We start from the raw sequence: 21,855 nt of genomic DNA on the forward strand, positions 1-21,855 counted from the left end.
ATAGGATCATTTAATGTGGGAAGAGCCACATTAAATCTGGGCCACACCTTCTGGTGGCAGCCTACATAAAAGGACATGGAAGAAGAAACCTTTTGATTTTGTCTGCTTGCCTCACTCCTTCCTGTTGCTACGGTAATTCCTTCACTAATGGTAGAACCTAACGGCACTGACTGGTAAGGGGTGGGATCCTCCCGAACTTGAGATGGAGAAGTACAGGAGGGCCGTACATGAAGCGAGGCTGAGGACGCTGAATTCTCATATTCTGAAGGGTTTGTCTCACCTGAAGAAGTAGTCACCCCACTCCTAGTGGGGGATGCATCCCCATCCCTTGCAATATTTCCTTCTGGACCTTTGCCTAAGGATATTAATCTTTCATTTTCTACAAACTAGCAGTGTCTTTCCCTTAAGGAGAAATACAGGCAAGACAATGCTGAAGTCCCTCAGTGCCCACCAAGAGTAGCCTATAAACTATAGCCAGAATCAAGGTTAAGCAGGCTCCTAGAGGTGAAATTCACAAGAAGGTGTGCTACACCACTAAAGAGAGGAATGTGTGTGGGAATGGACTCTTAAGGATGTGAAATAATGGTTGAGAAACATAAAACTGGATCAAGCTGAGTTTATCGATATGGACCCACTGAGTGAAGGTCCTAAGTTTAATACTGAAGTTCTCATGGTTTAGAAAAAGGTGTCAGAAGTTTGAGTGGTCGAGTGAAGCACTAGCCACAGGCAGGCACTGAAAAGAGACCGGTGATACCTGGTGTCCCTTAGCTAGTACTGACAGAGAGATTGTAGGGCTCGGAGAAATTCCAACAGTGGGTTTACCATGTAAAACCTTATTCTCCACAATGGGAAGGCCCAGAAGACAGCCTCTTCACTAATCCTATAAAACACAAAATTGTAAGAGCGGGAATAAGCAATTTGAAAATCTTTGTCATAGATCTTTTCCTTGTGCCAGATCCTTAGGTTGGAGATACTGATGCTCAATTAGAAAAGTTAAATGTGATGGGCTTTATTGGGCCCCCAGAGTAGCAGAGGCCAGGTAGCATCACTGAATTGCCAAAAGCAAGGAGAACATATTGACATATGGGCAGCACAGACAAAGTGACTTTAGGATGGCATGACTCCTATGGACCTTTTGTACTGGCTAATCCGTCATGGTGTTTCCAGGAATGAATTAGATAAAAAGCCTACTATGTGTTTATTGTACATCTGTGTAGGCATAAAAATTCTCAAACAAAGAAAAGAAAGGCTACACTGGATAGTGGCAAGAGGGAATCTCAGCCTATGAACCAATTTCCAGACTTGAGCTAGTTTGCAGACCCAGAAACCCTTGAATAAGGAGAAGGGCAGGTCCCCCTGAGGACCTTGCTGAAATAATTCAAAGTTTTACTGTTACCCTTTCTTCCATCCTTTCCTAAGGGACCTATGACCTTTTGCAAGGGAACTGTACTCTGAGAAAAAGGAAACAATCAGACTTTCCAGGATCTACTGGATACTGGTTCTAAACTGACACTGATTCCAAGAGACCTCAAATAGTACTGTGACCCTCCAGTTAAAGGAGGGAGGGGCTTATGAGTGTCAGGTGCTTAGTGGAATTTTGGCTGAAGTCCAACTCACAGTGGGTCCAGTGGGTCCCCAAACTCATCCTATGGCTATTTCCCCAGTTCCAGAATATATAATTGGTATAGATATACTTAGAAGTTGGCAGAATTTCCACATTGGTTCCCTGACCTGCAGACTGAGGGCTGTTATGGCTGGAAAGGACAAATGGAAGAGACTGGAATTGCCTCTACCAAGGAAAATAGTGAATCAAAGAATACTGCATCCCTGGAGGAATCAGTGCCATCATCGAGGACTTTAAAGATGCGGAGATGGTAGTTCCCAACACATTTCCCTTTAACTCTCCTAACCAGCCAGTGCAGAAGACAGATGGATCGTAAAGAATGACAGTTGACTATCACAAACTTAATCAGGTAGTAACTCAAATTGCAGCTGCTGTACCAGATGTGATGCCCTTACTTAAATAGATTAACCCACCTCCTGGTACATGGTGTGTTAATCGTATTCAGCTACGATCAAATAAATGCCTTCTCTCAGTACCTGTCCATAAGCACAACCAGAAGCAATTTGTTTTCAGCTGGCAGGGTCAGTAGTATACCTTTACAGTTTTACCTCAAGGGTATACAACTATCCAGTCCTATGTCATAACTTAGTTTGAAGGGATATTGAGCATCTCTTTACAAAATATCACATTGATCCACTATATTAATGACATGCTGACTGAACCAAGTGAGCAGGAGATAGTAACCACTTTGGACTTGTCGGTAACACTTATGCACATTGGAAGAATGATAAATAAATCCAACCAAAATTCAAGGGCCTTCAACCTCAGTAAAATTTTTAAAGTTCAGTGGTGAGAGGTATGCAGACATATTCCTTCTAAGGTGAAAGATTAAGTTACTGCATTTTGCCCTTCCCACCACTAAGAAGCACAAAGCTTAGTGGGCCTATTTGGATTCTGAAGGCAGCATATCCTTCATTTTGTTTTGTTATTCCGGCCCATATACCAAATAGCTCAAAAAGCTGCTAGCTTTGAGTGGAGCCTAGAACAGGAGAAGGCTCTTCAACATATCAAGGCTGCTATGCAGGCTACTCTACCACTTGGACCATGTGATCCAGCAGACCCAATGGTACTTAAGGTAACAGTGGCAGTTTAGAGCCTTTGGTAGGCTCCTCTAGGTGAATCAGAGATGAGACCCTTATGATTTGGAAGCAAGGATCTGTCATCTATAGACAATTACTCTCCCATTAAAAGACTGCTCTTGGCCTACTACTGAATGGGCCACCAAGTTATCATGCTATCTGAGCTACCTATCATGAGCTGAGTATTATCTTGACAACCAAGCCATAAAGTAGGGTGTGCACAGCAACAACCTATTATCAAATGGAAGTGGTATATAGTGTGATCAGGACCAAGTAGGTCCTGAGGTCACAAGCAGGATACATGAAGTTGTCCAAACGCTATGGTTTCTATTCCTGTTACAATGTCTTCTGCTCCCAAGCATGCCACCTATAGTTTCATGGGGTGTTCCCAACAATCAGTTGACTGAAGAAGGAAAGTTTAGGGCCTGGTTTACTGATGGCTCTACACATTATGCAGGCACCACCCGAGTATGGACAGCTGCTGCATCATAACCCTTTTCTGGTATAACCATAAAAGATAGCAGAGAGAGAAATCTTCTTTGTGAGGAGAACTTGGAGCAGTACATATGGTTGTACATTCTGATTGGAATGAGAATGGCCAGGTGTGTGACTGTTTTCTAATTCGTGGGCTGTAGCCAATGGATGGGCTGGATGGTGGGACTTGGAAGGAGCATGGTTAAAAAATTAGTGAGAAAGACAACTAGGGAAGAAGTATGTAGACAGATCTCTAAATGGGCAAAAGATATGAAGATCCTTGTGTCCTATGTAAATGCTCATCAAAAGGTGACTTCAGCAGAAGGGGAGTCCAATAATGAAGTAGAAAGGATGACCCATTCTGTGGACAGTCAGCCTCTTTCCCCAGCCATCCCTGTTATGGGCCCATGAACAACGTAGCCATACTGGCAGAGAAGGAGGTTATGCATGGGCTTGACAACATGGACTTCTACTCACCAAGGCTGAGCTGGCTACAGCTGTTGCTAGTGTCAGATCTGCCAGCAGCAGAAACCCAACACTGTGCCCCTGATATGATATGGCATCATTCCCCAGGTGACCAGCCAGAGACTTGTTGGTCGTCTGACAACACTGGACCAGCTCTTCCATAGAAAAGGCAATGCTTTGTCTTTACTAAAGTAGATACTTATTCTGGTTATGGGTTTGCCTTTCCTGTATGTATTGCTGTTGCCAAAACTACCATCCGTGGACTTACAGATTATCTTATCCACCATCATGGTATTCCATATAGAATTGCTTCTAACCAAGGAACTCACTTCACAGCCATAGAAATATAATAGTGGGCTGATGTTCATGGAATTCACTGGTCTTAGCATGTCCCCTATATCCTGAAACACCTGACTTGATAGAATGGTAAACAGCTTTTGCAAGACCCAGTTATGATGTCATTCAGGTGACAGTACCCTGGAGGGATGGGGCAGGTTTCTTAATGGCAATATATGGTTCAGTTTCTTGCCAGGATTCACTGATTGAGGAATCAACAGGTGGAAATCAAAATGATTCCACTCAATATTGCTTCTAGAGAGCCCCCCACTAGGAAGATTTCTGCTTTCTGTTACAATGACCTTAAAGTCTGGTGGCCTAGTAGTTTTTGGTGGGGTGGGGGGGAATTCTGACTTAGGCATAACATACATTCCATTGAACTGGAAACTCATACTTCTTCCTGGCCACTTTGGGCTTCTGGTGCCTTTAAGGCAACAGGCTAAAAAAAGAGTAACAGTGTTAGGAGAGGTGATTGATCTAGACTTCCAAGAAGTAAGTGGATTGCTTCTCCAGTGGATGGAAGGAAAGCCATGCCTTGGTATAGGAGATCCTTTCGGGAGTCTCTTGGTGCTACTGCTTCCATAGCCATCGTACACCAAAGATCAGGAACTTTCTAAGAATTCACTGGGACTCCAGCATCCTATTGGGACTGCTGAGACACCTAGTCTCTGGACTAAACTACTGGGTTCTTGGCCCTTAAGTCAGGAAACCACCATTGTTGGACCCCGACCACCACTTTGTAAGCCACTCTAAAAAATCACCCACAATATTAATTCTGCAAATCCATGAGCATTAACAGTGTCTTCTATTTCTTCAGTGTCTTAAAGGGGTGTGTGTGTGTGTGTGTGTGTGTGTGTGTGTGTGTGTAAGGCCAGAGGAAGTGTCCTACTCTTACCACTTTCTACTCACTACTTTGAGACAAGAATCACACTGAACCTGGAACTTGGTTGGCAGCCAGCAAGCCACAGCAATCTTCCTATCTGTCCCACAGCAATGGGATGAGCCCAGAGCTATGCTTGGCTTTTTTCACATGGGCACTATGATCAGAACTAGGAAAGGCCCTTAGCAACTGAGCTATCCTTCCAGTCCCTAAAGGTTTTCATTATAGAGGTCTTTTACCTCCTTAGTTAGGTTTATCCTTAGGATTTGTTTTGGTTTGTTGTTTTTTCGTTTGTTTGTTTTTTTGGTTTTTCGAGACAGGGTTTCTTTGTGTAGCTTTGCGCCTCTCCTGGATCTCACTCTGTAGACCAGGCTGGCCTCGAACTCACAAAGATCCGCCTGCCTCTGCCTCCCAAGTGCTGGGATTAAAGGCGTGCGCCACCACCGCCCAGCCTCCTTAGGATTTATTTATTATTTGTTTTGGAGCTGTGGGTTTGTTTTTTAAGCTATTGTAAATGGAAATTTTTTTCTACTCTCTTGGTAAGTTCATTACTAGTACTTAAAAAGCAGCTGATTTTTAAAAATAATTTACTTTTATTTTATTGTGTTTCCCTTGCATGTATGTCTGTGAGGGTGTCAGATGCCCCTGGAAGTGCAGTTACAGACAGTTGTGAGCTGCCATGTGGGTGCTGGGAATTGAACCCAAGTCCTCTGGAAGAGCAGCTAGTGCTCTTAAGTGAGCAGCTCATTTTTGTACATTTTTATCTCCTGCTCTTTTTTTTTTTCTTGTTTTCTTGTTTTAGTTTTTCGAGACAAGGCTTCACTGTGTAGCTCTGGCTGTCCTCGAACTCACTTTGTAGACCAGGCTGTCCTTGAACTCACAGAGGTCCACCTGTCTGTGCCTCCTGAGTGCTGGGATTAATGGCGTGCGCCACCACAACTGGCATTCCTGCCCTCTTGAAAGCATCAGGTCTGAGAGTTTTCTGGTTGAGTCCTTAGGATCCTTCTTTTCTTTCTTAACAAAAATTGTATTTATTCACATTTTATTATGTTACTTTATTATTTTTGTTCTTTGGATAATTTCATAATAATATATAGTCTAATTCTGCCTACTGACCACCTTCATCCTCTCTTATTTCCCTATTACCCCATTACCCACTACAAGTCCTTTTCACACATTCACATTTTCTTGTTTGGTGAGCCACGGAGTTTAATTAGGGTCACCTGTGTGACCATGGGTTTGCTACTACTTATCAGAGCACAGTCAGCTCATCAGGTGGTATACAATAGAGGACGTTATTTGCCCCTCCCCCCAAATCCATTAGTAGCTCATAGTTAAGTAAGGAAGGGTAGGGCCAAATGGGCCCTTCAGAGATCTATGACTGACTGTTGACAGAGCCAGTCTTGTGTAGCTCCACTGCTGACAGCTGCTGTGAGATCATAATTGGCTGTGTCATGGCCACAAGACGACACTTTACAGTTCTTATTATCTTCCAGCTCTTCTATTCTTCCCATTCCTCCTTCCACATGGTTCCTTGAGCCTTAGAGGGGTAGGGTAGTTCTTTGCAAGACTGAGCACTTGACTGCCACTTAGTCTCACTATCTTGAGCAGCCATGCATCTCTGCATTTACCATTTTTCATTACAATGTTTCTTTAATTAAGACTCAAGAGTAGTGTTTAATCTATGAACATAAACATAGGTACTTTTAAGGCTGCTTGGTGCTGTATCAATTTAGCTAAACAACAATAGTAAGTTCCCCTTTAGGGCCAAAGACCTCAGTCATGAGTTTTCAATCAGGTTTACAGTACCATGGACTCCCTCTTGTGGAGCAGGCCTCAACACCAATCCTAGAGCACAGCTATGCCACGGCTGCACCGCTGGGCACAGCTTGCCTGCATATTGGTATTATTAGTCGGTAGAGAGCTCAGTGGTGCATGACTCTTTCTGCACTGCACCTTCCAGCACGATGGCAGCTAGCCAGCTCCCCCCTCAACTCCAGTTGGAAATAGAAAGAACGTGCTGCCTCAACCCTGGGATAATTTGACTTTCACTTTTCCATTTGTATTCCTTCTAATGCTCTTTCTTGACTTACTGCCCTAGGTAAGACTTCGAACACTATACTAAATTCAAAAGAAAACTGGTAACTTTTGAGTTGTTTTTTGTTTGTTTGTTTGTGAGGCAGTGTCTTATTATACAGCTCTAGCTGGCCTGGAACTAGATCAAGCTAGGCTTAAACCACAGCAATCCACCTGTCACTTCTGCCTTCTAAATGATGGCATTAAAGGCCTGAGACTGGGAACCTTAATCTCATTCTAGATTTTGGAGGAACTGCTCTTAATTTTCCCCAAATTAGTATAACGTTGGCTATAGGCTTTATTCATATATACTCTATTTATTATGTTTTAGTGTGCTTACTTTAATCCTGCTTTCTTCAGAACTTTTATTATGAAAGGATGCTGAACTTTATCCAAAGGCCTTTTCTGCATCAATTGTGATGATCATGTAATTTCTGTTTTTAAGTCTACATGCTACTTTACTTCTTGGTTTACGTATGTTAAACTAATGTTGCATCCCTGGGATGAAACCAATGTTCTAGAATTTTGTTTGCTAGAATTTTGTTCAGAATTTATCTAGAGTTTTCTTTTTTATTGTGTCCTTATCTAGTTTTGGTATCAGTGTACTGTTGTCCTCATAGAATAGTAGTGTTCCTTTCCTATTTTTACGGAAAGGTGTTCATTCTTTAAAATTTTGTTTAAATTCAGCAGTGGAATCCATCTACTCCTGTATTTTTGTTGTAAGACTGCTTCAGTCTCTTTGGTTGCTATGTATCTGTTGAAGCTGTTTATACCATCTCAACTTAATTTTGACAGTTCTAAGAATTTATTCATTTTCTCTATATTTACCAATTATTTAGAATATAAGTTTTCAATCTATACCCTGTTTCTTTGTATTTCACTGGAACCTGGAATGACCTCACCTTGTTCACTTCTAATTTTACTAATCTGGGTCTTGACAAACTAGGGACTTGTGAATCTTGTTTAATTTTCCAAGAGCCAACTCATTCTCCATTTCATTAATTTCTGCTCTGATCATTATTATGTCTGGCTGTCCACTGCTGTTGGATTTGAACTGTTCTTGCTTTTCTAAAACCTTGAAGTATACCATTAGGTTATCTGGGGTCTTTCTGATTTTTTTTAATAGTAGGCACTCATGGCTATAAATTTTCCTCTTAAAACTGTCTTTCAAGAAAATTCAAGGCACCATCATCACACATCAAACGTGTGTACTAAATTAAAAGACAAAAAAGCAAGAAAGCTTTTTTGTTTTGTTTTATTGAGACAGGGACTCTCTCCATAATCCTGACTTTCCGGGAACTCACTCTGTAGACCAGGCTGACCTCAAACTCACAGAGATCCACCTGCCTCTGCCTCCCAAGTGTTAGGACTAAAGGCGTGCACCACCACGCTTAACCAGAAAACAATTTTTTTTTTAAAGATTTATTTATTATGTATACAGTGTTCTGTCTGCATGTATCCCTGCAACCCAGAAGAGGGCACCAGATCTCATTACAGATGGTTGTGAGCCACGATGTGGTTGCTGGGAATTGAACTCAGGACCTTTGGAAGAGCAAGCAGTGCTCTTAACCTCTGAGCCATCTCTCCAGCCCCCAGAAAACAATTTTTAAAAATTGCCTTTGCTGTATTCCAAAGGGTCTGTTAAATTGCGCTTCACTTTTGATTCTAAGATTTTCCTTCTGTAATATCTTATTCATGCATGTTTCTGTGTCGGTGCCACGTGTGGCACAAAAGAGGGAGTTGGTTCCCATGTAGCTGGAGTTCCAGGCACCATGTGCCACCTGATATGGAGGTTGGGAACTCGGGTTCTCTAGAATAGTAAGTACTCTTAAACCCTGAGTCATCTCTTGAAATGTTGATTCTAGGAATCTTTAAACCTCATCCCTGGTTTGGTTTTGTTTTCAATGATTTACTCATCATTCAAGAATGTACTGTTGGGTCTCCATGCATATATTTGTTTCTGTAGATTTGTTTGTTTGCTATTAATTTCTGGTCTTATTACATTCTAGTCTTGTGTTAATTCTTTTATATTTGTTAAGATTTGATTTGTGGCCTAAAATGTGGTTTGTTTTAGAGAAGGTTCCATGGGCTTCTGAGAAGACTGTGTATTTTCTATTTGTTGGATAGCATAATCTGCATATGTGTGTTAAGTTAATTTATGTTGGTTGGATGGCATAATCTGCATGTGTATTAAGTTCATTTAATTTATGTTGCAGTTTAACTCTGAGGTTTGTTGATTTTTAGTTTTATGACTTATGTGCAGAAGAGAGCTGGTTACTAAAACGACCCACTATTACTTTATCAGGACTTTTCAGACATTTTCTGTCTATTGGTATTTTGCTAAATGAAATTGGAAGCTCCAATGCTTTTACATATATATGTAAACTTGCATGGGATATATAATTATTTATCTTATTGATGAATTGCCCACGTTATTTATGTGTAATGGTCTTCTTTATCTCTTCTGGCTAGTTTTGGTTTGAAGTCTACTTTATCAGATCTCAGAACAAATACATGAGTCTGTTTCCAGCTTCTGTTTGCTTCCCAGATAGTTTTCCAGCCTCTGACTCTCAATCTGCAGACAACTTTATTAGTGTAGTGTTGTTACTTTTTGACAACAGAAAGGCTGTCATTTTTAATCCAGTAAGCCAGCCTGTATCTCTTCATTGGTAACTGAGACCATTCACATTTAAGGTTATTATTGAGAGACATTGTTAATTCCTGTAATTTTGCTGGCTGCTTTTATGGTTGGATTGGGTTACTGTTTGTTCTTTACTTTCTCCCCTGTTGGTACGAGTTTGCTGGTTTACTGTACTGAACATAAAGGGTTCCTTCCTCATTCTTTGTTCATTGCTTCCTCTCAGGAAATGTATTCTTTCCTATACTGTCATGACTGAGGCTGTTTTCTTTCATGTATCTTCTGCAATGCTGACTTGATGGTCATGTGCTTGTTAGTCTGTGCTTGTCTTGAAAAATGTTCCTATTCCCCCATTTTACTTTTTAACTATTCTCTGTTTAATTATGTGTATGTATGTGTATCCATATGTGGGTATTTACATGGTAAGACCAGAAGGCATTTGTAATCCACCTGACATGGGTGCTGGGAACCAAACTTGAGTCCCCTCCAAGAGCAAGATGTGCTCTCAACTGCTGGGCTATCTCTCCATTCCCTCTCCATCAATTTTAAAAGATAACTTTGCTAGAAATAGTAATCTTGGTTGGTAGATATTCACTTTCAGGACTTGCAACATATCATTCCATGCTTTTCTGACTTAGGGTTGCTTATCTAACGTTACCTCTGTAGGTGAATAGCATTTTCCCCTTAGAGCTTCTAATATTGGTTCCTTACTTTGTATTTTTCACATCTTGATAATACATCATGGAGAGATACTGTGGTCATGTTTATTTAGGAAATTTTCTGTTTCAAATTTATTCAACACATTCTTCGCGCCTTTAATTGTTTCCCTCCGCTCCTTCTATGCCAGGGAGTCACAGATTTGGTCTCTTCATCAGATCCTAGAGCCCTTGACACTGTGTTCATGCTCATTTTTTCCCCTGTACTGATGTTTCAGTGCAGTATTGAATCAACCTTGCTGTCCATCCTTGATATTCTTTCTTATGCTTAACTAGCTGTGCCTGTGATGTCATTCAGTGTGGTTTTTTAATGTTTCGTTGTTTCAGTTTCCAGCATGTCTTTGGTTTGTTTTAATCTCAATTCTTTGCTGTATTTTTCTTCTGTGTTACTGACGTTTTCATTTCCAGTGGTGGCTCTCTTATCCATTCTGCTGGCTCTTCTATGTTTCTGACTTTCCTCTCCAGACCCTGGGTTAAACTCATCTGCTTATTGTTCTCTCTTTCATGTCACTCACCGATCATTTTTCCCAGGAAACTTAAACTCATCATGTGGTATTGTCCCATGTTAGTATCTCTGAATCCAATGGCTGAGAAAGAATATCCAATGGTTGAGGATACAATCTTTTGGAGGAGTCATACATAGTGCCTTACTTTTTCAGGTTTCTTGCGTTTCCGTGTTCTGTTTTATCGGAGAGGTTCTTCTTCCAGAGCAGCCTACTCTGGAAGGCTCGGTCCACAGTAGCACTGGACAGAGAAAACAATGCACTCGTGGAAGCCCCTTCTATTCCCCTCCCTCTGCTAGGGAGCTGCACAGCTGAAGCTGTGTTCTCGTCTATGTGGTTCCTCTCTTTCCAGCTCTCCTTTCACTTTCTTGATTTCCAAAGTGCCCCCTCCTCCTCTCATATACACCAAGAGTTTAAAGTACTTGAGATATTTCAGGCAAGTGAAGGTCACAACTGGTCACATCAGTGCTAGCCCAAGTTGCCACTCTACATTATCCTTGAATGACAGTGTCCTCAGACTCAGGCTCTAGGCATTCTCAGGACTGACTGCATTTTCAGTACAAGATTAATTTTATCTCCATATAAATACCATGGACACATTTTAAGTCATCTTTCATAAATTTATCATCCACATCTAAAAAGAAATTTTTATCTGGAAAAAATGACCCTTCTACAAACCACTCTAACCTAATAGTCCCTTAGCAAAACAAAACAAAACTTCTCCCAAGGACTTTTAAAGAAGGGATACTAGGTTTTACTATATTTACATAGAATGTTTCTAAAATAGAGATGAGTCCTCTAGTACTGATCTTTTAACTGTGAATTTCTTTTTTTGGAAATACAAACAAGGGTGGAGAAATACAAATATAAATACAAATGAGGAAAAAACTTGTTCCCCAAATCAGTTTTTTTCTTTACTCCTAGTCTTTGACATGAAATCAATGGCATTACTTCTCTCTTTAGTCCTTTTATCTTCCTTCATTCATCAGCTTCACTCCTAAAGATTATCAATGTGTACAATAATTTAGTCTCAATCCCAATGTGTGTATACTTAATCACTTCTGTTCTATTTGTTTTGGGGGGGTTTGTTTTGTTTTGTTTTGTTTGAGACAGAGTCCCATGTATCTCAGTCTAGTTAGTTCCTTATATAGCTGAGGATATGAGGATGACCTTGAACTTCTAATCCTCTTGCTTCTACCCCTGAAGTACTGGGGCTGCTGACATGCACTACCAAGCACAGTTTACATGGCACTGGGGATTGGACCAGGCTTTAGGCGGAGCAGGCATTCTACCAACTGAGCTGCTTCTCCAGCCATGTGCTTTAATTCTTTATTGGATATATTACTGAGACCTGAGACTAAGTAGATCTAAAGCTCCATTTATCATTTAGCTGGCCATTCTGTTCTCTGTCATCAATCCTTTCTCTTTTCTCCTTTAACTAAATGCTCTGTAATATTTTGTGATTCCTATATATAATTTTATGTATTTAAATTTATTGCAAAATGCTACATATCCTAACCAAATGTTATGATTATACCTCCAAAATACCTATCACATTGACTCCCATATTGCTCATTCTATGGAGACCTCTACCACACCCACATGCCCTCATTACCATGACAGAAGCTCATGTCACATAATCCTCTGCTAATCCACACTGCAGATTGGTTTCCAGAGAAAACATGACGATCAAAGCATAAGCTTGAGGACATGTGCAAAATTTTATTAACCTCTCAATTTCAAGAAATTAATATGGTTTATTACATGTAGTTTCTCAACAAATTCTTGAAGTGAATTTAAAACACGCTATTACTGTAATTATTAACCACAGAAAATTTCCATTTCTTTTGTTATAGTCACCTAGAGCTAACTTTTTTATTTACTATTTATGCATGAAAGTGCATCACAAACACGCCTGGTGGAATCCATGTAACTGGAGTTACAGACGGCCATGAGCCACCATGTGGGTGTTGGGAACCAAACCAACATCCTCTATGAGAGCAATAAATGTTCCTAACTGCTGAGCCAACTGTCCAGCACCCAGAGTTAACTTTCAATGGCCTAGTTAACACTGGCTTCATATTTTATACACTAATCTGCATATATTCTAAATCTATGCTTAGATTCAACAGGAGAAATATGGGGCTAGAGAGATGGCTCAGTAGTTAGGAAACAAGTTGATCTTGTATGGACCTGAGTTTGCTTCCCAGAACCTACATGTGGCAGCTCACAACAGCCTGTAACTCCAGCTCCAAGGGATCCAACACCCTCTTCTGTAGTCCACAAGCACACATACAAACATAAATACATAAATAAAATAATAAAAATGAAATCTTTCTTAGAAACTGGGAAAAGTTGCCTCAATGTAAATTAAATATTCTTCTCTACTCTTATTTGGACTTGGAGAACCATCTCAATTACTTATCATGGATTAAGCATCACTAAGAAAACTACTGTTTTAACCAAACCCTACTCATGGGCAACTTGGACTAGATTTATTTCCAAAATATCTATGATGGCTGATCTTCATTGTCAATCTGACTGAATTTAGGTCCGGGCATGTCTGTGAGTGAGTTTCCAAACAAGTTTAACTGAGAAGGTAAGGCCTGTGTGAGTAAAACTAAATAACTATTTGATTTTTTCAATAATAATATCTGAAATCACTTTTTTGATCATGTTAGGGATCAAACCCACAGCTTTGTTCATGCTATATAAATATTCTACTGAATATAGGCATCATAACTACTTCTTTATTTTTTGTTTGTTTTAGCCATTTCTCCAGCCCCATAAATTCTTTTATAATATTAATCTTTACGGTTAGCATACAAGTAATGAATTTCAATGTGTCATCTTCATACCTATGTGTTCTCATTCACTATCCTCCTACTTCTCCAGCTGGTTTCTTCTCCCCCAGTGAGTCCTCTCTTCACCCTTCTTACTACATGTAGTCAGTAATTCCATTTCCCATCTCCCTTAAAATCTCATCCTTCCCTCAGAATACCCTTTCTAGGCACACAATCTTGTATGCACACAATTTTAAGTATAGGTCCTGCAAGAAAAGCAAAGCAAATAACAAATCTGAACAAAGACTACTGACAGAAGTTTACATTACTGTCCTTATACAGATATACTCTACAAAGCCAAATGTTAAGAAAACAAAGAAGGACCAGCAAGACTGCTCAGTATAAAAGCATTGCCACACAAGCCTGCTAGCATTCAATTCCCTGAACCCAATGTAGAACGAGAAAACCAACTCCACAAAGTTGACCTCTGATCTCCACAACAGCACTACAGCATACAAGTCCTCACACATGTATAAAATAATCGTTTTTTCTGTTTGTTTGATTTTGTCAGGGGGTGGGGTGTTTGTTGGTTTGTTTCAAAACAGTCTCATTACGAAGCCTTGATGTAACTCACTCTGCAGACCAGGCTGGCCTCAAACTCACAGAGATCCAGCTGCCTCTGACTCCCAACTGCTGGGATTAAAACTGGGCATAACTACACCTAGCTTAATACTATTTTTTTTAATATTAAGCATTTTGAAAACTGTTACACAACTATTAAAATTCTTAAGCCTGACATAACTCAAGCTCAGTCTCTTAGGAGACTCTTGGAAATTAAAACCACTGTTTGATATTTTAATACCTTTGTTGGGGAGGTTGTTTGTTTGTTTTGTTTCTAGAAATTGGGTCTCACTCTATAGCCCATCATGCACTTGAACTCTACATAGTTTAGGCTGGTCTTGAACTCTCCTTCTTCAGTTGCCCAAGTGCTGGGATTATAGGCATGCACCACTTCACCAGCACTATGTTCTTAAGCACCAGGAAAGTTAAATGGGTAACTTCTATGACTTAGAGTCACCTTAAGGGATCAAATTCCAAAAGACACAAATTTCTTTATTTAAAGCAAAAACTGTAGCTCAAGAAAACTTTCTATTGCTAAGATTTAAAATATTCATGTTCTCAGCCAAGCATGGTGGTGCATACCCTTAATTCCTGCACTCAGGAGGCAGAGGCAGGTGATCTCTGAGTTTGAGGACAGCCTAATCTACAGAATGAGTTCCAGGACAGCCTAATCTATAGAATGAGTTCCAGGACAGCCAAGGATAAACAAAGAGACCCTGTCTCAAAACTAAGATAAAATTCATGTTCTCTATTGCATTATTTTCAAATGTCCAAAATCAGTCAGCCATGTGCATTACTGGTCATTTCACAAGAACACTATACCATCTATTTTGATATCCAGTTCAAGCGGAATTATTATATTCATAATACTGTGATTAATTATGTTAACTGCAGATATACATTTAAACCTACCCTTCAGGAGTCGTTTTAATTTTGCACAATCCACATTAATATACTGTAACAATTCTATATCATGGACATCAACATTGTCTTCTGAACAAACAGTCAACTCCTGTAACCTGAAAAGTAAAAATCAAAAATAATTTACTAATTTAAGTCTTAGAACAGTCCAAGATTCTGATTCAACAGAAGATGGGTTCATGAATGAAGATATATTAAATAAGAACATACTTATTAAAAAAACTAAATACAAGCAATTTAAGGAACATGATGAAAAATGATATGCCAGTAAACTTTGCATCCATATATTTAAGACTGAGGTTTGAATTGTATTTCTCACATTAGCCACAGTTCTTTTCAAAAATTACTTAATTCTAAGATTGGAGCCCATTTTCAAATGTGTCTAGGTCTTCCTGAAATTGAAGACAAGGAAATTAGCAAATACTGTAGTTACATCAAAAGTCATACAGCTGTACGACTGGGATCTCCAATTGTCAAGACTGTCAATTGGGGAGATCCAATTGTCTTTTTTTTTTTTTAAATTACATTATTTACTGTGTGTGTATGCTTGCATTAGCAATCAGAAAACAAACTGTAGGAACTGGTTCTCTCCTTCCACCATATAGGTTCCAGGGATTGAACTCAGGTCGTCAGGCTAGCAGCATGCACCTTTACCTGCTTAACCATCTTACCACCCCCTACCCAAATTTTTTCCTACAACTGAAACACACACACACACAGTCTTTAAAAAAAAAGAAAAAAAAAAAAAAGGCTGTAATTCCTTAGAGAAGAAACTCACAGGTATGCTTTCACAAGTTTTAGAATCACTTCATTCTAAAAAGTAGTAATGGTGGAACAAGCCTCTATTCTGCATTTCCTATGTAGATCATATTATAAAACAATAGTGTAAATAATATAGGAAAACATATTTTACAGGAATCACAAGTTCAGCTCATGCCCATCATCCCAAGGACTCAGGAAACAAAAACAGGAATATGACTGTGAGTTTGGGCTACACAGTAAAACCTTATCTAGGAAGGAAGGGAGAAAGGGAGGAGAGGAGGGAGGGAGGGGAGGAAGAAAGGAAAGAAGGATCAGAAGGGAAAGAGGGAAGAGAAAATAAAGAGAAAGCATAATTTAATGTGAAGAGCCCTGAGTTTAATTCTCCCAATCACAGAACCAATAAATAAATACATAAGTCCAATTTAAAAATAAAGAATGATAGCGCCAAGCCAGATGTGGCAGAATACTCCTTTAATCTCAACATTCTAGAGGCAGAAACAAGTGATCTTTATGAGTTCCAGGCCAGCAAGGTCTACATAGTAAGTGTCAGACCAGCCAAGGCTATATAGTGAGACCCTGCTTAAAAAAAGTCCCCACCCCACCCCCAAAATAGAAAGTTTATCATTTGCAGTTATCATTTGCAATTAATAATAAATCCAAGGATTATCAGCTAAGTAAAAGTTTTATGGGAAATGTTGAATAATGAGGAGAACATCTATATCCAACAACTGATTGAGCTACATAGGAAACCTGTCAGAAAGAAAAAAAATTAAATATTATGAATGGTCAATTATAAAGAAATCCTGTAAAGTAACTAATCTTCTACATAAGAAAGTACAATGAGAGCTGAAGAGATGCTCCATGGTTAAGAACACTTGCTGCTCTTCCAAAGGACTCAAGTTCAGTTCCGAGCCTCCACATGGCACCTCACAGCCACCTGTAAACCCAGCTTCAGGGATCCAACACCATCTTCTGGCCTCCACAAGCATTGACACACAATGACATACATACACATACACATAAAACAAAATAAAAATAAATCTTTTTAAAAGAGAATAATAAGCCTAGAACACAAGACCCTTTAGATAAATAAAGCTTTGCTATAATTTTTCACTGAATAAAACAAACAAAAAACCAAACAAGCTGTGTTTGGTGGTACAGGCCTATAATCACAACTACAGAAAAAGCTGAGGGAGGACACTATCAAGTTCAAGGGTAGCCTGAGTGACAAGGTGAGTTCCAGGCCAGCCAGAATTGGTGAGGCCTTTCTCAAAATAAGAAAACTACTGTAGCTGTAGCTCAGTGGTAGAGCATCTAAAGCCTGGGCTCAACCTCCACTACAGTCAGCCCCACATAGAGAAGAACACTGTGGACACGGTCACTATGAATGAAATGTAAAGCTCAACCTTCAGAACTGCTATTCAAGTCACGTGCATAGTTTGGTCACCTAGCTACAACATCCTAAGATGCCCCCATCTAGATTAAACCATCACAGCACTCTATTAGGTGAGTTGTCCTCTAAGAAGACCAGCTCCTATTTCTGGTGCTAACTAAATGAAAACACATATATAATAGCTGTATGAAACATATTTATTTCATAGATTCCCATTTCTGACTAATTTGTCCCCAAAACCAATGAAACTCTAGCCAGAATTTCTATTCTGCCAATGAACAGTGAACTAGACTTGGAAAAAAATCAACGAAAGTTGTCTATACAAGAACTAATGCTACCCAATCCCATGGAAGAAGCCTTGGGTGACTTAAGGTTTTCAAAGATGGCACATTTGCTCCATTTTATAGAACAATATACTTACCTAAAAACTCCATGGAAATGTTCTGTCACATAAATGTTAACGATCTCTACACGGATAGACTAAGAAACTGTATTTTTCTTGATTGTTTTCTATCTTCAATTTAAGCTACTTTTTCAGATAGTAAAACTAATCTAGTAGTAGCCTAACTGAAAGGGTTCTTATTGTCTGTAACTTTCTAGCATCCTATTTCCCTGTTCGTCACCTTGCTCACTCCATCAGCATATAGTGACTCAATATAAAAATGTACTTACTCAAAAAAAAAAAAAAAAAAAAAACGCCATGGAAATGTTTTGTCACATAAACATTAACCAATAATATATCATTAAATAAAGTTTTAATTTTCTTTTAATAGTCTGTTAAGGTTACAGAATATCATAGAATATTGTCACCAACCATCATAATTATAGAACAATCATTTTGATTAAAAAGATTGCTAATCAGTTCTTCCACACTGAACCAAACATTCTCAGAGTTTGATGCATATTCTCATTCACCTTGCTGGGAACAAGAGTGAGTGTAACTGAAGCCCTGGTTGGTACAACACAGGATTATTTTCTCTGTTTGTATTTGTCTTGTAGTCACTAAATCTAAGCAGGTTGTTATACCTTGTATTTGATCATAATTAAGAACCCATCTGGCAGTACTTGTATAAGAAAGGCAAACCGCCGGGTGGTGGTGGTGGTGGTGGTGGTGGTGGTGGTGGTGGTGGTGGTGGCGCACGCCTTTAATCCCAGCACTCGGGAGGCAGAGCCAGGCGGATCTCTGTGAGTTCGAGGCCAGCCTGGACTACCAAGTGAGTTCCAGGAAAGGCGCAAAGCTACACAGAGAAACCCTGTCTCGAAAAACAAAAACAAAAACAAAAAAAAAAAAAAAAAAAGAAAGGCAAACCATTTTCATGAAAACAAGTTACAGTTACTTTATAATATCATCCCACTGAGCACCAGGCTAGACTAATTTCCCCATCTATAATATCATGATTATGATTTTGACTTATTTAACTGTAATTTTTATTTCATTTTTTCTACAATTCCTTTTTAAATTCATTGTGTGTGTGTAAATAAAGGAAAATGCATGTGTACCATGGTATGTGTGTGAAGGTCAGATGACTGCAGAGTGGTGTTGGTTCTTTCCGGTCTTTACACGGGTTCCAAGGACAGAACCCATGTCCAAGAGACTTCTCAGCCAGCACCTTTAGCTACACCAAGTGAATTCTCCAACCTGCTTTTTTTCTTTTTGTTTTACTTAAATCACATTTTTAAAAGGTTTTTTTTTTTTTTTTTTGGTTTTTTGTTTTGTTTTTTTGTTTTTTTCAAGACAGGGTTTCTCTGTGTAGCTTTGCGCCTTTCCTGGAACTCGCTTTGGAGACCAGGATGGCCTTGAACTCACAGAGATCTGCCTGCCTCTGCCTCCTGAGTGCTGGGATTAAAGGCGTGAGCCACCACCGCCCGGCTAAAAGTTTGTTTTTATTTTATGTATATGGGTTTCTGCATGTATGTATGTGCACCACATGTGTGCCTAGTGTTCGGAGAGGGTGTTGAACTACCTGTAACTGGACAGCTGTGAGTCAACCATGCAGGTACTGAGAACCCAACTCAGGTTCTCTGCAAGAGTACCACATGTTCTTAACCACTAAGCCATCTCTTTTGCCCTTACATTTTTTAAAGCACTGGAAACAACTGATATACTAAAACTAATGGAGATCCTGAGGCCTACCTGGCTTAGAAATTTGGGGTCTTCCATTATTTGACACAATTCCTTAACTTTTTTGTTTATAAGTAGGAGTTTTTTATTTTGTTTTTTGAGAGAAGGTCTGTCTGTGTAGCCCTGGCTGGCTTTGAACTTACTATGTAAAGGCTGGCCTTGAACTCATTGAGATACTCTTGCCTCTGCCTCCCAAGGACTGAGATTTTAAAGTTGTGAGCCACCATACCCGCACAATACCTTAACTTTTGAGTGGTATTAATTTGTTTGCCTTTAACTATCTTTCAACATCAGTCACTACGAGAATAAAAGCAAGATAGCATACTTGTGAATACTAGTGAATACTCAATAAATGGGACTCTTTCATACACACTTAAAACACAGTCCACTTTCCAGAGAATTCTACTTTGCAATTACTTCCTTCTATTTCTATATTGTCTAGATTTTGTTTGTTTGTTTGTTTTTGTTTTTGTTTTTTCGAGACAGGGTTTCCCCCGTGTAGCTTTGCGCCTTTCCTGGAATGAACTCTGTAGCCCAGGCTGGCCTCAAACTCACAGAGATCTGCTTGGCTCTGCCTCCCAAGTGGTGGGATTAAAGGCGTGTGCCACCACTGCCTGACTTGTCTAGATTATTTTTAAAGTAACTTGGGATCTTATGACTGCGTAGCTATGAGAATTGGATTACTAGAATTCTCACTACACTTCTCAGCTACTCTACCTGATTTGTATCTAAATGAGTATATTTAAAACGTCAAACCAGGGCTGGGGATGTAGTTTTGAATCCAATCCTCAGCACTGCAAAAAGGAAATAAAAAGGGCCAGACCATGGGAAGCATCCTCTCCAAGTTTGTGACAGTACTCATATCCACACATCAGTATTTCCAACATAATTTTCAATATTACACAATTAAAATGTCAAGAAAATTAACACATAAAATTCCTACAAATGCTCAGATAAAAAAATCACTCATATTAACTCCCCCCCCCTTTTTTTTTTTTTTTGGTTTTTCGAGACAGGGTTTCTCTGTGTAGCTTTGGTGCCTGTCCTGGATCTCGCTCTGTAGCCCAGGCTGGCCTCGAACTCACAGAGATCCGCCTGGCTTTGCCTCCCGAGTACTGGGATTAAAGGTGTGCGCCACCACCGCCCGACCTATTAACTATTCTCTATGCAAACAAGAACTCTAAAAACTTTTTACTTAATAACCCCACATGATTTATGCACTCACCTTGTAGAAATGCGACTGAAGACTGCATTGAAGTTGTTGCAGCTGAGAGAAAACAAAACCCCAGAAGCAGAATTCCGAAGTTCGGCCGCATGTTGGTTTCCTTCACGACAGGTGTGAAGAAAATGGCAGATTTCTGGTAGTAACTGCTTGACCAGCATTGTTTCATCTAATCTCATTGTGTCCTTTGGTTGCTAAAATAGAAATAATCGCATAATTCTAAAACTTTAACTGTACCTGCAAACATTCCTTGTTATTAAAGCATACAGAGAAGCTGAAATAGAAGGAACACCCACACAGTCATCACTTGAATTTAACAACTGTTATCATTTCCTCAAATATGCCACATTCACCCATCTATGGTCAATAAAGAAGACATCTCCTCCCTGTCATTGCAAGTGAAGCCTAATCCTCCATCCCGCCTCACAGGCTCTCTACATCTAATCACTTCCTGTTTATCAGTTGATCCTTCCCTTTTGGTAAACCTGCAGTTCCCTGTGAGTTCTCAACGGACTATATTCTTATTCACTAGTAAATACATTGTATCGTTTGTCTTTATCATCCAGGGAAATTCTTAGGTAGGGATCACACTGCCTTTGTACAATCTTACCAAAACATATATTATACCCTATAAATAATACTGAGTTAAATCACTTCAAAGTAAGTTATGAATATAGTATTTCAGCCCTTATGTATGTCGGCTTATCTTAATGAGGATATTCTCCTATGTAACTTCAACATTAATTACATACAAAAAATAATACCATTCCATGTATCATCTAATACCCAAGCTATATTCTATGACATTGAAAATATCTTCCATGGCTTTTTATTCAATGAGGATCCAAAAATGATTCATAGATTACAACATGACTATTCTGTTCTTTCAGTTTCTTTATTCTAGAGCAATTTCCCCCATACACTCCATATACATCATTTTTACATTCCATGAAATTAACTTTGAAAACTGTGCCAATTGTCTTACAGATTATTTGATTATTTCCTAGGTGGCCTAACGTACTAACCAGAAACAGTTCTAGGGATATGGCTCAGTGGTATATGCACAAGGCCCTGAATACAATCTCTTAACTCACAAGCAAGAAAAGAAACCAGAAACCAGAAGTCATTTCAAGAGCAGACCAAGTCAAACTAGCATGTATTTTATAACATTATACAAGGTATACCATGGAAAGTCACCATTATTTGAATTAGGTTATCTCCAAAGAGTATCAGCAATCAC

General features: G+C 39.3%; 1 protein-coding gene across 10 annotated transcripts in view; it reads right to left on the minus strand.

Annotated features, from left to right (window-relative positions):
• The window catches only part of Nf1 (neurofibromin 1), a 246,624-nt gene that overhangs the window by 182,935 nt on the left and 41,834 nt on the right, over positions 1-21,855 (minus strand). For all 10 annotated transcript variants that reach the window (XM_052755665.1, XM_052755662.1, XM_052755661.1 and 7 more), the window contains 2 exons: positions 20,619-20,809; positions 15,108-15,214 (listed from right to left, as the gene is read on the minus strand). In XM_052755665.1, coding sequence (XP_052611625.1) covers positions 15,108-15,214; positions 20,619-20,809 — 298 coding nt within the window. The remainder of the gene's footprint in view (positions 1-15,107; positions 15,215-20,618; positions 20,810-21,855) is intronic.

Source organism: Peromyscus californicus, unplaced genomic scaffold (genome assembly GCF_007827085.1).
Source record: "Peromyscus californicus insignis strain IS unplaced genomic scaffold, ASM782708v3 Scaffold_3__1_contigs__length_106647218, whole genome shotgun sequence".
In the NCBI taxonomy this organism is placed as follows: domain Eukaryota; kingdom Metazoa; phylum Chordata; class Mammalia; order Rodentia; family Cricetidae; genus Peromyscus; species Peromyscus californicus.